The sequence below is a fragment of the Barbatula barbatula genome (assembly GCF_947034865.1).
Source record: "Barbatula barbatula genome assembly, chromosome: 1".
In the NCBI taxonomy this organism is placed as follows: Eukaryota; Metazoa; Chordata; class Actinopteri; order Cypriniformes; family Nemacheilidae; genus Barbatula; species Barbatula barbatula.
Window position 1 is genome coordinate 35,045,884 of NC_136766.1, and position 14,734 is coordinate 35,060,617.

General features: G+C 38.4%; 1 protein-coding gene across 1 annotated transcript in view; it reads left to right on the top strand.

The window, feature by feature from the left end:
* The window catches only part of pcsk6 (proprotein convertase subtilisin/kexin type 6), a 41,618-nt gene continuing 26,884 nt past the window's right edge, over positions 1 to 14,734 (top strand). The window contains exons 1-6 of the mRNA XM_079464717.1: positions 1 to 492; positions 4,697 to 4,801; positions 9,180 to 9,284; positions 10,508 to 10,651; positions 10,805 to 10,881; positions 12,199 to 12,287. Of these exons, the coding sequence (XP_079320843.1) occupies positions 334 to 492; positions 4,697 to 4,801; positions 9,180 to 9,284; positions 10,508 to 10,651; positions 10,805 to 10,881; positions 12,199 to 12,287 (679 nt within the window). The 5' untranslated portion in view covers positions 1 to 333. The remainder of the gene's footprint in view (positions 493 to 4,696; positions 4,802 to 9,179; positions 9,285 to 10,507; positions 10,652 to 10,804; positions 10,882 to 12,198; positions 12,288 to 14,734) is intronic.

Genomic DNA, 14,734 nt, shown 5'->3' on the forward strand with positions numbered 1-14,734 from the left:
GCTCATCCAGAGATTTCAGACTCATAAAGACGCGCATCGCTCGCGGTGCCAACCTCAATCCACGCGCATCCTCCTCTCTTCTACAGGCTTGACATCCATCCTGATCCCGAAGGAGTTGGGCTTTGAGGTTTATCTAAACTTGTGTCCTAAAGGGATCGCGTTGTGTGTGAGGGAGAACAATACAGGAGCGAGCCGAGGATGCCTCTTTGGCACCATATGGTTCGGACGCGTCGCGTGTCTGCAGTTTAAAGGTCTACAGCGTCGTTTTCCGCGACATCGGCTCTGCCTGAAGCGTTTCTGCAGTCACAACAGCCTGGACTAAGCACGAGCAACATGAACGTGTTGGTTGTTTTTGTTTTGTCAACTTTTGGTCTGTGGGAAGCGTCGCGCGCTCGGAGCGTTTTCACGAACCACTGGGCTGTTCGCATCCCGGGAGGACCAGAACAAGCGGAGACACTCGCCGCAAAATATGGCTTTACTAATTTGGGTCAGGTGAGCATTTCCACGGGCTTTATTTATAAACGACATGCATACCGTTATCAAAAACGAGGTAAAGTTCTCTATAATGTATTTTTACTCTTAAGCATCAGGCTATACTTTCACGCGTGTAGTAAAATAATAAACATCCAATGACGCTTTGCTTTAAATTCATTTAGCAGCAGAGACCCCATCGCGAACGGTCCTTACCTTCGTAAACACGCATCACGAGATCGTGTTTTCGCACCTGAGTGCAGGTAAAATTGACATTTTAATCGAAATTGATAATCGAATTTCAGCTTCCTTTTAATTTCCGTTGAAGTGTTTGCTCTTTTCGTACGCGCTCGTGCGACCTACAGCGTAACGGAAGTGGGTGTTGTGCAGTGCTCGAATTGAAGGGGGGCTGGGGTGGATCCGGTCCCTCGGATATTTTTATCGGAGTAAAAATTATAACGACAAATGTGATTAAATTCATGCAATGGATATGGTGACTTTCGAGAATCAATTATTTACCATAATTCATATTAAGTTTGTTTATTGGCTAGTTGTCATGTCTCTCAAAATGTTAAACGCCCCGCCCCACTAAGCGTGCAAATACCCTCACTTGCGGTCTTTGCACTTGACTACTTTCATGACGTATTTCCTGTTTTTGGCCCAAGTGTTCTAGTGGGCGTGGAGATCCCAAGTGAGCACCCTGGTGGGACACACTTAGCAAGTGCAAAAATATAACGGTAATTAATGTGGTGTTTCTAATTATGTGACAAAAACTGTTTTACAAAATACATAATAGTGGAGTTTTCACAAATAAAATGGGTAACACTAGGTTTCACAGCGAAATTAAATGTAATATCAAAAAATATAGTCAAGTCAGATTTATTTTTATAGCGCTTTATTTGTATTGTGTCAAAGCGGCTGTTCCCAAAAAAGTTAAAAACTGAAGTTAGCCAAACATAGAATAAATAGATGTAAAAGTAGTTTATAACGTACACTGGAAAGCTTTCCGTAACATCTCGCGACACCCAAGCAAAAAGTCTCATGATATATCCAGAACGTTATGCATGAAGGGATACACTTAGCCCTGAATACCACCATGGAAGCGGTAGTGTTGGTATGTATGCGTTAAGGGCACTATACACTTTGGCGTTTTTAAGACATTGGACAGACTTGCGCTTTTACTTCCTGTCACGTGTACGCACTTTCAAGTGGCCAAGACCGCAAGTGTGGTTATTTGGAGGCAGCCACAGTTGACATGGCTGCTTGATTGGTGTCACTCCTGTAAAGCTATAACTTCAGCTAAAAGATGGAGAATAATAGACCTCCACTCACAGTCAGGAAGAATAAACTTGTACTTTTTTGTGGGGTCATTTTCTCTCTCTCTATATATATATTCTCACTATATTTATCAACTCCATGTCAGGGCTTTTGTATTCCTTGTATAAATTAATGTTAGGCCTGGTTCTGGGGTGCTAGAGATCTCGATGAAGATGAGTGACAGCTTTTCAGTAACTACAAAGGGAGTGCTCATGTGCGGTTTCTGTGCTATATATATTCCATTCAGAATGCGATAAAACTTGTTTTTCATGCTGTTAAGACCAACGGCTACATACACGCTGCCAGGTTTGGGGAATTACATCGGCATATAAATGCGGGATTCACTCTTGGAATAGCTGTGATTAACATATTGAAAGCTAGAGTTAGTTCCTGAATAAAGCAAACTTTTGGACTGAAATGGTTGAATAGTCTGCTGGCTGACACAGTCATAGCAGTCCGTTGCCGTAACTATATAAACTGAACTGAACGTTGAAAAATCCCCACAACACTAACGCACAGCTTTATATTTTAATTATATTTAAAAAAAAATAACAATTATACATTTAAACAATTCTTTTAGATCAAACATTGTTATCAAAAAGTGTCAATCATCCAGTTGTTTTTAGGGAAAATAGTAAATACTACATCTTTCTGTTGGACGTACACTGCTGTTCAAAAGTCATTTCTGTTCACCAAGCCTGCATTGATTTAAAATACAGTAAAAGAAGCCTGTTATTTTATGTAAGCCTGTTTTTAATAAATACTATATAATTATGCATATTATGATACACAAATATATTGTGTATTTTGTAAAAATTGTATATTGCGAGACTAACCTCCACCCCCAATAAGACAGAAGACACATCAAAATACAAAACCTTTTTGCATTAAAACATTTAATTTTTATTTATTAATTTTATTGAAGAGTCAATTATTCTGCAGTTTTTTAGTGTGGTGCGACAAACCCCTGCCTGTCGTAATGATTTGTAATTGGACGTCACACCCGAGTTGAGTCGGAAAACCAAGATAGGAAATAGCAGCAACATTAGCCGATAACACTCATTTTAAAGCTGCATTATGTATTTTATACATTTTTGTACAACATTGCTACAGCACTGGTATGAGATCATGTTACAATATATGCTAGTGCTTCACTTCCTGTTGATGTATTGAGCAGCCATATTAGATTCTGAAGTCAGGGTTGGTGCAGCGTTATGTTTAAAGTTTCTACGATAAGCAAAGAACTGACTGCACCGAATGATATTAATTTACGCATAATAACACAACTGAACTGAAGCAAACGTTGTTTTCAATGCTTTAACTCTGTCATCATACTGTAAGCTATCGTATCATGCTGATTGGTCAACATTCTACGCTAATGCCAAAATTGTAGCATACTAAAACTGTTGTGTGCGCATTCAAAACATGGCTATATATTCTTGGCAAACACGTACACCTATGGTTGATAAAGCATGAAAAGCATTGTTATGTGGTCAGATCTTGCTCCTAGTCTGAAATAAAAAACTCATATTCTTGACTTTACATTGGTCTGAGGAAATGTATGCAGACAGAGTTATAGACATAAGGCTTGTATTTATATTAAAAACCATATGCCTTTTATCTGATAATGTGTGCTCACACTTACTGTGGTATGAATAAATTCATTCTGCGGGGTCACGATGGGTCTGGACTGGAGCCTATCCCAGAATCTTGGGCAACAGGGGGCTTATATTGTCTTTGTATTGAAAACGTATGAATCTGACTTTGTGTGACCTCCCACATTAGTATACAGTATATACACATTGCAATTGTGATATGTGTGTCCATGTTATGCTAGTTTTCCAATCTTTCCTTGGATTATTTGGAAGGACCAAAGCGGTTGACTTTACTCTTATGCAATACACGCTGTGTTAAATACAAAAATGTTGGCTTTATGTTCACAACCAGTTTACCTCTTTTGAATGTTTGCAGTCACACTGTATTCCCTAAGAACCTGTGCTCTCGGTGCTTGGCCCTGTAATTACTGCTTGCAGATACATTAATGGCTGTGAGGTCACTTATCTTCAAACTAATCCCTCAAGTCTTTATCACCAGCCGTGAAGCTTTGTTTGGAGAAGATAGGAAATTGCAAATGGCTCAGTGCCCCATCACAGCATTTAATGATTCATTTCTCTCCTAAAAGCTCAGAGTAGTTCCTCGAGGTTTTATTTGCTCACATCAATTTTAAGCAAATGCATTATTTCGTTTTTATCGTCATGTCAGTGAAGAGAGACAGAGGTCGAAAAAAGAAATTCAGTTTTGTGGTACATTAATCTAAGTGTCCTTGTGTTACATAAATTAGCTTGAAAACAAAAATGCATTTGATGCATACAATGATTTAACAGGTCATTTATTATCATTTGGAAACTTGGTTCATTTATTCTTAAAGCACAACTGGGTAATATTCAGTAGTCTTTCAAAAAATGTCATTTTCATGGATGCTATAAGTATACTTCTTTTTAAAGTAAACTTTTAAAGTATACACAGTTTTTCTTTCAACTCAAATTACACTTACTCTGACAGAGAATTTGCCCAAAAATATACTTAATCTTTTCATGGAGATATACTCACTATAAAAGTATAATGAAGTATCCTTGACTTGTAGTTGTGTTTACTTAACTTGGAAAACAATTGTAAATGAGAATATTTCATTGAATTCTTGAGGGCATTAGTCCTGTTCTTTCTCTGTGTCACCTCCCCATCGCTTGCCGTAACTCAGATTCACGAGCTGATAGAATAGTAATAAATCTGTACTGCTGTATATGTTGGTTTTGGTGAGATACCCACCAGATCATTTCATGCCCTCCACGGAAGCGTTGCTGTTCTTTTCCCTGCTGTTTTTCATGCTTGTGTGGTTGTTGCTCTGTAGATCGGAGGTCTGGAGCATCATTACCATTTCCACCACAGCAGAGTGGTCCGCAGATCCACCTTCACCACCAGAGGAGCTCACAGCTTCATCCACATGGACCCGAAAGTAAGTCCGGACTCCCGTGGCCACTCCACACCCACCCAACCCTCTGCTCGCTTCAAGAGCTTCAACTGTTTTTCTAGTGTAAACATTACAGAGAATCATGGTAGAAAAACGAGTTCGATTTGAACAGATCCACTCCAAACTGTTCATAAATATGGTGGAATGTGAATTTGCTGAACCTTTGATGACATGAATGATTGATGTCTGTTGAGGATTGGTATGCAGACATGTGATTCACATCTGGAGGATGATAAAAACGTTGAGAAAATGTTGCTCTTTCATACACAAGATTTGATGGAGTTCTCTGTCTAGTCTCAAGTATGTCTCCTAAAATAAAATAAAAAGGAAAAGGAAACAAACGGATGTTTATTTGTGTTTGGAGGTGTAAAATGAATGTAGATTGTAGAGGTAAAGCAAATCTGGATTTGAGTAAATGCGATGAAAGATGTTTGAGTTCATATTGAGATCTTCAATAATGGTGGCCCTCATTTATCAAAGGCTCGTACACGCTTTATCCTTTTGATAACTGAAAAGGAATAATAATTATAACAAATGTGATTCTTATTTTCATCACATTAATAAAGTATTTTTTTCTAGACGATTTATATGAACATTTAATTGTCTGAAACTACAAGGTGCTTTGGAGTAAAAAACTGATGAGATTTTAGCTATTTCCAAGATAATTTAATCTTAATATACACAAATAAACAATTACAGTAATTAAATAAAAACTGCACTAATCAATATAATTACAAGCAATGGGTAAGAGTATCTATTTGCTAGGTGATAGCTTTGTATATGTATTCTAATGAAAACAGTCAACACATTGCATGCTTTAATGTTGTTTTTTCACGATGTTTATTTGTGAAAGACGCGCACCGGGTCACAGCTCGAGCTGGCCTGCAGGCTCTAGGCTGGTTTGTGGGGGCTGAAGACCGCTGGTTCTTGCCTCCGACAGATCTGAAAGAGAAAAAATAAATGAAGCAAACATAAAACAGTTTGTGCTTGCTTTAAGCTGCCTGAACTGCAAGATTATCAGCGTTAGATTTTAAACATGTATCTATCTCTTTAGAAACATGCATCTGTCTTCTCCGCCAAAAAGAAATTTTTTTCTTCACCCTAATGAAGAAAATTTAAAAAACATTTACTTATAAACATTATTCTCTAATTGCGCTGCAACAATGATCAGTAATTTAAAATATACATTCATTTTTTACATTGACAAATAGGCTAACTCAAACAAGTTCTTCAAGACTGACATCAGATTATAATTTTGTTTAAATGCACTACACAAACAAAGTAATTTAAAACAACGATTCTTTTTTATTGTACAAGTAATAGTGAAACAATAATCATTTGCGGTGATATTTACAAAATATATCCAATAAAAAATTCAAATCAGAGCTGCAGTTCGGTTCACTATGCCATCAGTGTTGACCGCAGCAGTGATGTCAGGTCAAGTCGGCTTTATTTATATATCGCTATACAACTTTCATGTCACAAAGCAGCTGTACAAGAAAACATACAGTATTGACTATAAGCAAAACATATGAGGTTATGCAAGTCAAAACACAGGTCAAATATCAGACAGACTATAAATTCCTATATGCAGCATTAAAAGGAACTATAAATTTCTAGAAGCCCCCCGGCCAGGCGAACAGTGCAAAACAGTATGCAAACGGTGGAGAGGAACCCAAAACTCCATTGGAGGAGAAAAACCCTCAGAGGGAAACCAGGCCTAACCAGGGGATTCCAGTTCCTCTCTGGCAAAAACTGCTGCCTCTGCACAAGCTCGACAGTGCTGCACAACAAGGCAAAATAAAAAAATTGGTTCAAGTATATCATTAATAATCTAATAGCGGCTGGAATTGTGTAGTGAAGATGTGTCAAGTCGCCGCATCCTTCTTTATCCAGCTCTATCATCACATGTCTTTCCAAACCTTTTTTAAGGTTCCTTTGTTTCCGCATTTCAAAAGTAAGCTTAATCTAGGGCCAAGGCGTCTACACGGTACAATTATTTTAAGACAGAAATAAGTTTAGAGTAAGATTTTCCATGTATGCAACGCTTGTAGGCAGAGCTCGTTCAGACTGATGTCATGACGTAATCGAGAGCCTAAGCTTGTCCCCCGCCCCGGCTAGTCTCAACCGTCGGTGGCAAGCTAGTACGGGTCAACTCGAACAAGCCTAATAAGACTTCACATTCAGGGCAGACGTGATGACGCCACCGGTCACAAGACACACGAGAACCAATAGGCTTGTTCAACTTAATGCGGCGGCGCAAGTTCCGACAGGCGGATGACATCAAAGTACCGCGAAAGCAATTAGAAAAACTATATAAAGTTTGGTTTCGAAATGCTCTACTTTGATGTCATCCACCTGTCGAATCTTTGAACATGTTTTCTCACAATCACAGCTGACCTGTCACTTCCGTCTGGTGGTAATGTGTGTTAACACCGGATGTTCACAGGACGTCAGATGGTGCTCATTTTAGCATTTTTCCATGTGACCTCGGTACACTTGGAATATTTGTACGTTATGAAAAACGATTGTGACTGTTTTATATGCTGTGTTTTATGTTATACATAAAAAATGGGTTACGTTGCTTGCTCAAAATGCGTAAATGGTGTAATTTGTAATGTAAATACAGGTTATCCTGACGGTTTAAAGTGAAAATCCCACTCCAATACGTCTCATGATTGCTAAATGATATATAATTTATATAATGAACGTAGACAAAAGCGTATCCTGCTGCTTGTAGAGGTGCTATTTTAGGAAACCCTCCACAGTTTGTATTTTGGGAACGTTGAAAACAACCAATGTGGTCGTATGAGTTGGAGGACATATACGAAAGTTTAATGAATCACTCGTGAGCGTTGTCGTTAGATCCTTTCACTAGGATGAACGCTGGTTTCTACATTAATTTGATAAATGAGGGCCATTGACTTTTGATTGCAGACTTGACAAATCTTTAAGACTTGGTTGACATCTCTTCTGAAACTCTAAAGACATTTGTGAGATTTTTCTCAGGAGAAATATCTCAGACGCAGATTTAAGAAAAAACAAAGCAAAACTATTCGCCATTGAAAACCACAATACAAAACCAAAAAATAATTGAAAACCTCTCCGATCGTAGATGTATTCATATATATTCGCACAAGACTTCATTTGACAAAGCAGTCAGGCATTCAGAGTCAAGCTGTTCTCTGGTTTTGGAAGGCGGCCCGCTCCTGCTAAGATTATCTCCGGCATCTCAGAAGTAATAAAACAGTCCAGGTCTATTGGAGGGCATCTGATGCCGGCCCTCTGATCATATCCCGCCCCAGGCCATGTGTACAAACGGTGTGGTGTGGCAAATACCCAACAACCCGTTTCAGCGGTGTCAAACCACAGGCAGAGGCCATTCGAGGCTTCGCTTAATGTTTTGTCCCCGCAAGCGAAGAGCTGTCAAGCTCAAATGAAAACAAACTTCCAATACATTTTTTGTTTTGTCCTCACAAAGGACATCTTTTAGTTCTGACATGCGGTTGGCTGTGCATTACAATGTTTTTTTACCACAATTAAAGGATGCTGGAAGACTTGATATGAATCAGAGTTAGGAGTTAAATGTTTTCATAATAATAAATATAAATACATTTTAAAATGATATGTTATTATGAAGTATTATACTGTGTAGCTACATTGCACAATGCAGTTTTTGCTCCTCTAGAACTACAACTTACTTTTAAAGTCGGCATGACGTATATCGTGACGTATACTCCAATGAAACGAAATTTATTAGATTCGATCGTTGAAAGGTGAAATATATGAACGCCAGTTTGCAATCGTTCGTCACTGCAGCCCGGCCCTCGCACCATTCCTCGTGTCCAGAAGTGAAGAAAGATTAACCTTTTTAAGTCTTTTTTTTATATTGATGTGCACAGATCAATTATTTATAATAAACACTTCACCACTGTGTAATACAATTAGAATTTTTTTAATTTCATGCCGACTTTATAGAAACATTGGATCTTAGTTAGTAATAATTGCGTGCGCTATTTCCATTTACACACAAGCTCTCGAGAAAAGATTCAGAACGTTTTTGTTTCTAGCTGTGATGTCAGCTTCATTGATTATAATGGGAGTGAGTATTGCATTTCTATCAAATATTAGTCAACATTTCAGTTCTTGGGTGACAGGATTTAAGCGAGCGTGTTTTCGAATACAGGACCATCATTTGTTTCTACTGGAAATGCGATGACTTCACATGTTTTGTGTAAAGGAAAAGTTGAAGTGTGGTTAAACACAGGTGGAAATGTTTACGCGCAGGAAGCGGGACTTGTAAACCGTTGAGCGTTTGATGTGAGCGGCAGACTAACGCTGTAAACGCCGGCTCTTCCCGCAGGTGGACTGGGCTCAGCAGCAGGTGGTGAAGTCACGAGTGAAGCGGCACGCCAGGAGCGACCATATTCAGTTCAATGATCCCAAATGGTCCAACATGTGGTACACTGTTAGTACAGTACATATTTCAGATACCTGTTAGACATGTGCGCTATTGTCTTAAGAAACTTAGCATCTGTTTATTTTTAACATTTCAGATTTTTTCTACAATGAGTCTATATAGAGGTTAATTCATTGTTGTTTTTCACTATTACAATAATTTATTACATTACATGATTACAATCACATGGCAATCCAAAACTATTTTACGAGGTGGCCATTTCGTATAAATACATACCATTTTCATTCATATATTTCGATTGGATTATGATGTCACGCCAGTAACGGTTAGATTCACAATTTATTTGATATTTAATTTCTTTTTTCTAAAAATCATACTTTTTGTACAATATACATCATACTAACTTAATCACATGACTTCACAATTTTATATGAACCTCAGGAAAGAAATGATATGACCAGACTTATGCTTTTGATTTTGTCTAATTCAAACCCTTTTCTCAGCAAAATCAAAAACAGAGATTCTCTATGCATCATTTTTGCCCTGAATATTTCATCGCTGTATTATATCGCCGCTGTCCTTCTGAAACCTTGTATGTCCAAATTCGCTGTTTTTCAGAAAAAACACTGTACCTTTTATTGATCAGATATTTGCGAAACCCGGCTTAATGGCACAAAGTAAAAACACGAAAAATGAAGACACAAGGTTTCAGAAGGACAGCAGCGATATGCAATATTTTTTATTTCCTGAATGCATTACAATACGTTTTAAAACCTAAAAAGGTAGCGTTAAAAAATTATTTGCACCTTAAAATCTGAATTCTTCTTCCTAATATACCAATTTTCTTTCCAAGATATTAAGCTGTCCATACACTGAAATCAAACTCTACATGATCAATGCTTCATCCATTAAAGCGTTTCCATGTTTATTTGTGCTTACGAGATAACAGCAGAAGGGATTGGAGATCGCGTCCCATCCGTCCTCTGATGTTGACTTCACATCGGGACGTCTTTGTTGATTGTGTCCTCAAGGACTGCCTTGAAAGCATCCGAAATGAGAATTTCAAGGACACACAAACCTCTGCTACTGAATAAACATCCACTGTCCCTTTTAATATACAGCTTTACACCGATGGTTGCGTTGAAATATTTCCATACAGACTGATTTAGTCGTAAGGTCATGGAAGTCATTAATGTTTGGATTACATGAAAGGGGAAATATCAGTTTTCATGCATTGAACGTGCATTGATGTCTGTGATTTTGTCCTCCAGCACTGTAGCGATAAAAACAACCGCTGTCGATCAGAAATGAACATCCACGCGGCCTGGCAGAGAGGCTACACGGGACGAAATGTGGTCGTCACTATCTTAGACGACGGTATCGAGAGAAGCCATCCGGATCTGGCCCAGAACTATGTGAGATTATATTCTCAGTAACCTTGTTCATTCGCTAACAGACCTTTCGATTAATAACGAAACCTTTGTATACACTTATTAAATTATCACATAAATGCATTTTAAGTTTATCAATGTTGTAGTTATTCATGCATTTGTCCTCTTGACCTCTAGGATCAGCTTGCCAGCTACGATGTTAACGGCAACGACTACGATCCGACTCCACGATACGACTCCAGCAACGAAAACAAGTGAGTCCTTTACTCTGACCTTGTGTTATTGGGACATTTCATTTGGCGTAAACACAAAATCTGTTATCGTTTAATCCTACAAGAAAGAAAGTGTCACAAATGATGTCTCAATAGTTTAAATGTTACACTTAAAATACACCAGGAGTTGCGTCACTGTTTTTCTTTCACATGCAGGCGAAAATAGCTTTATCTAGAAGTGAAACAGTAGTGTACAGAAGAAACATTGAACGTTATTTTGACACTTTACTTCACGGCATACATGTTGTTCATCTTGCTAAAAGCAGAATGGATGTATTTCTATTTAGAGACATGCAAATAAAGCTGTTGCGCTGGACGTTTGTGGTTTCGCATGTCAGCAGAATGAGACGGATTTCTTTAGTGGTGAAGCGTTGAAGCCGATCCAATCCCGCGGGATTTAGGGCGGTGTGGATTTAATTGAAAATGCCTCTGTCTTTGCTAAACACCTGATTTAATGCTTGTTCTTCAGCCACGCCACTTGTTTACCAATGAACTCTGCCAAGAGCTCCGGCTAAACTTTAAAGCGTTATTCTCTTAATACTCATCCTGATATGTGAAACCGGAAAACAATGCGTTCAATGTTCAGTTAATTTTTCAGATGGGGAGCATGTCTCCCGGAGCAGAAACATTGGTTCTGTGAGGACTCTATTGAAAGTGACTTTGTGATGCTGTGCTCTGTATTCACTGTGTTAACTGTATGTTGGATACAGCGGTTGGAGCCACATATAACGTTTATTTGATTTGCTGAAAGATATTCTGAAGTCTGTTTGTAAATATCTTTATCTGAAAACACTTAAATCTGTGTTTTGTTTTAGTCGGGATTAAAAAAGATTTCATCTCGAAAACTGGAACTGGATTGCAGTGTTTTGGTTTCATATAAACCAGTACGTTCATAATCTGCAATTGGATTGAAATTTAGTTGGATGGATGAAAATGGGTACGTGTAAACAGCCATGACGCACATTCCTGGACTCATTTTGTAGGATTGTCTTTAAATTGTGTTTATTTTGTACGCCAATAGCCAAGTGGACTGTTAGTTGACATGTTGCGCAACAGCGCTTTGGGCGTCACAAGTTAAAGTCCCGGCTTGTTTTCTTTTCTCCCTCTCATCCCATATGATTTCTGTCATCTCTTCACTATCCGGTCCTTGAACTGTATTTTCTTGTTCTGCCTATAAAACACATTTCTGAAGTGATGATGGCGGTGATATTTTTCAACTCTTAAGTTCATGGCTTCAGTTTTGTTATCCAATGGATTCTCAGTGTTGTTGGTGTGAAATAATCTTCTCTTTCTTTTCAGGCATGGGACGCGATGTGCAGGGGAAGTTGCAGCTGCAGCCAACAACTCGCATTGCATTGTGGGTATCGCCTACAACGCCCGCATAGGAGGTAATCTGTGTTCACTACTTTACTCTGTTTGTTTCAGACCTGAACTGACCAAACGGCCAAACTTAGATGCAGCGGGAGCAGATAAAACAGGATAATTCCGCATGTGTGTGCAGGATTAAACCGGCGACAAGTCCGGAGGCACAGAGGAGAGAAACAGAGTTCATTAATTTAGCGGCTTGACATTCACGCGTTCATAAGCAATTAAACCCATGAAAATGCCAATGGGTTTTAATCAGAACGGCGGTTTCGTAATATCCCAGCAGCCATCTGGGCTGGTTTTCTGATTGCTTGCAGCTGTGCATGCGGGTGTTAATATGTCCTTATTGTACTAGCAGGTGGCGGGAACCACATCACCTAACCTTGGACTCGCCAGGGTACAAGTCATTGTTGCTGTAATCACACAAATCATTAGAGGCGTAAAAGTGTAGTGATGTAACTGTGTGCGCTAAATAGGGCGTTTGTACGGTGACCTGGATTTTTGGTGGGACAGGCAGTGTCAGTCTGAAATAACAAGTGAAGTAACAGAGGTTCATTTCTTAGTAGCGCATCATCATCACTTCAGTGTCATGGCTTTATCATTTTATTTGGTTTCCCAAATTTCGATTAGAAACCATCTGAGATATCATGTCGGTCACATAACCGTAGATATGAGCAATATCAATAACGATGCAAGCCTTAGCAAACCCAGTTATCAAATCAAAATTTTCAAAATATTCCATCTTGAGCTGAAAAGAGCTTTATTCTATCACTTTTACAGATTGCACAATGCTAAATGTTGGGTGAGACTCAAGTCAATGACTTCATTGGAACGGATTGAAGAAAAGGTTCCTTTTTTTCTCAGAAAAGTGTTTATAGCTTGTTTATGTGGTGCCGTTGAAGTTGAAAAATCAGTTGGAGGTGTGATGCAGCTTGTTAGACGTGAGAGGAACGTCATGAAGTGTTGATGTTTTTTCTTGGCGGTATTAAATGAAGGAAACATTATGTTGCAGAAGAAACTTTCCCATATTTATGTTCAGTTTCACGAGCACACAGACATACAAACACACATGCTTGTTATTAAATTACATTGGGTTTCGTTGACTTCTGTTTTATTTCAAGTTACAGTTCACCTTTCATTATTTACCTCTCGTGTTCCTTCCAACTAACTTGGGCTTCGTCCATTGAGTCAATGACGTGGAATTTTTCCAAACAGCTTCTTTAAACTAAGCAAATTTATCAAGTTGACTTGAATTAAACTTATGTTGCTGTCACACTAGACTTAAGTTTTATTGACATTTTCATACATATGCAAATGTAGTCATAAGCTTCAGCGAAAAAAATCACGTTTGGCTGCATTCCAAAGATCAAGTTTGGTGAACTCTGACCTGCGAATTCGTATCACATGACGATGTGTGACCATAGAAAATCGATAAGGAACACCGTGATGTTTTGGAGAAAATGCTAATAATAAAAATGCCACGATCCAATCCTGTACAGTACAAATAACAAAATTAGCAACAGTGCAGATTCAACCATGTTTTTATAGTGAAAGTGTAGAATTTCTGTAAATGATGCAGAAATGGGCAGTTTTCAAGCTGTGTTTCTGTGCGTTTCATGATTCATCGCATCCATAATTAAAGTTTGTGTTTAAAATAACTGTGCATATTTATAAACACGTACACATGCACTTACACGTATATATTAATTAAATATTTGCATGTTCATATTTAAATATAATTTGAAATATAAACATTTATTCAGTTTTAAGATTTCGATGTATGCGTATGTGTTTATAAATACAAATAAAATATGCACAGTACACAGACATATATTATTATAAACACAAACATTTGTTCTGGTTGTGATTTATCGATGAACAGTCCTAGTTGAAAGACACCAATGCATGCGATGCTGCTTGAATGCGTTGAATTGTTTGTTTTATTTGTTTGCACAGTGCATTACAGGACTCACGATTCATCTGATGCGGCCTTTGCATTTGTTGTCTTGATGCTTTAACTTATCGTAGCACTTAGGCAGCTCATTAGGATTTAGATCTGACACACAATACATCAGCGGTCGCTGCTCTTTCACAGGTGTGTGTGCTCTGTGTCTTCTCTTTCATTCGTTTGATTGCATCTCCCATTCAAGAAGATGAATTAAAGCGCCACCATCTGCTGTTTAACACAGCCGAGAGCGGGTGAAGATACCTGCAGGGCTTCTGTAAACCCAGCACACCCATACACAATCTGCCATCCACAAATCTATCGCTGACAGAGTTGTTTTGGACTATATTTGGTGACGTCCATCATTGCATCTCTGATAGAGTCACTCTTCTTTCTGATCGAGTGAGGTAAAGAAAAGTGGAAAATAATCATTTTCATTTCAGTCATCTGGACTGTCTTCAAGGGCAAATCCATCGGCGTGCACTTTTAATGAACCTAAATACAAAAACAAAATTTTAATTTTAT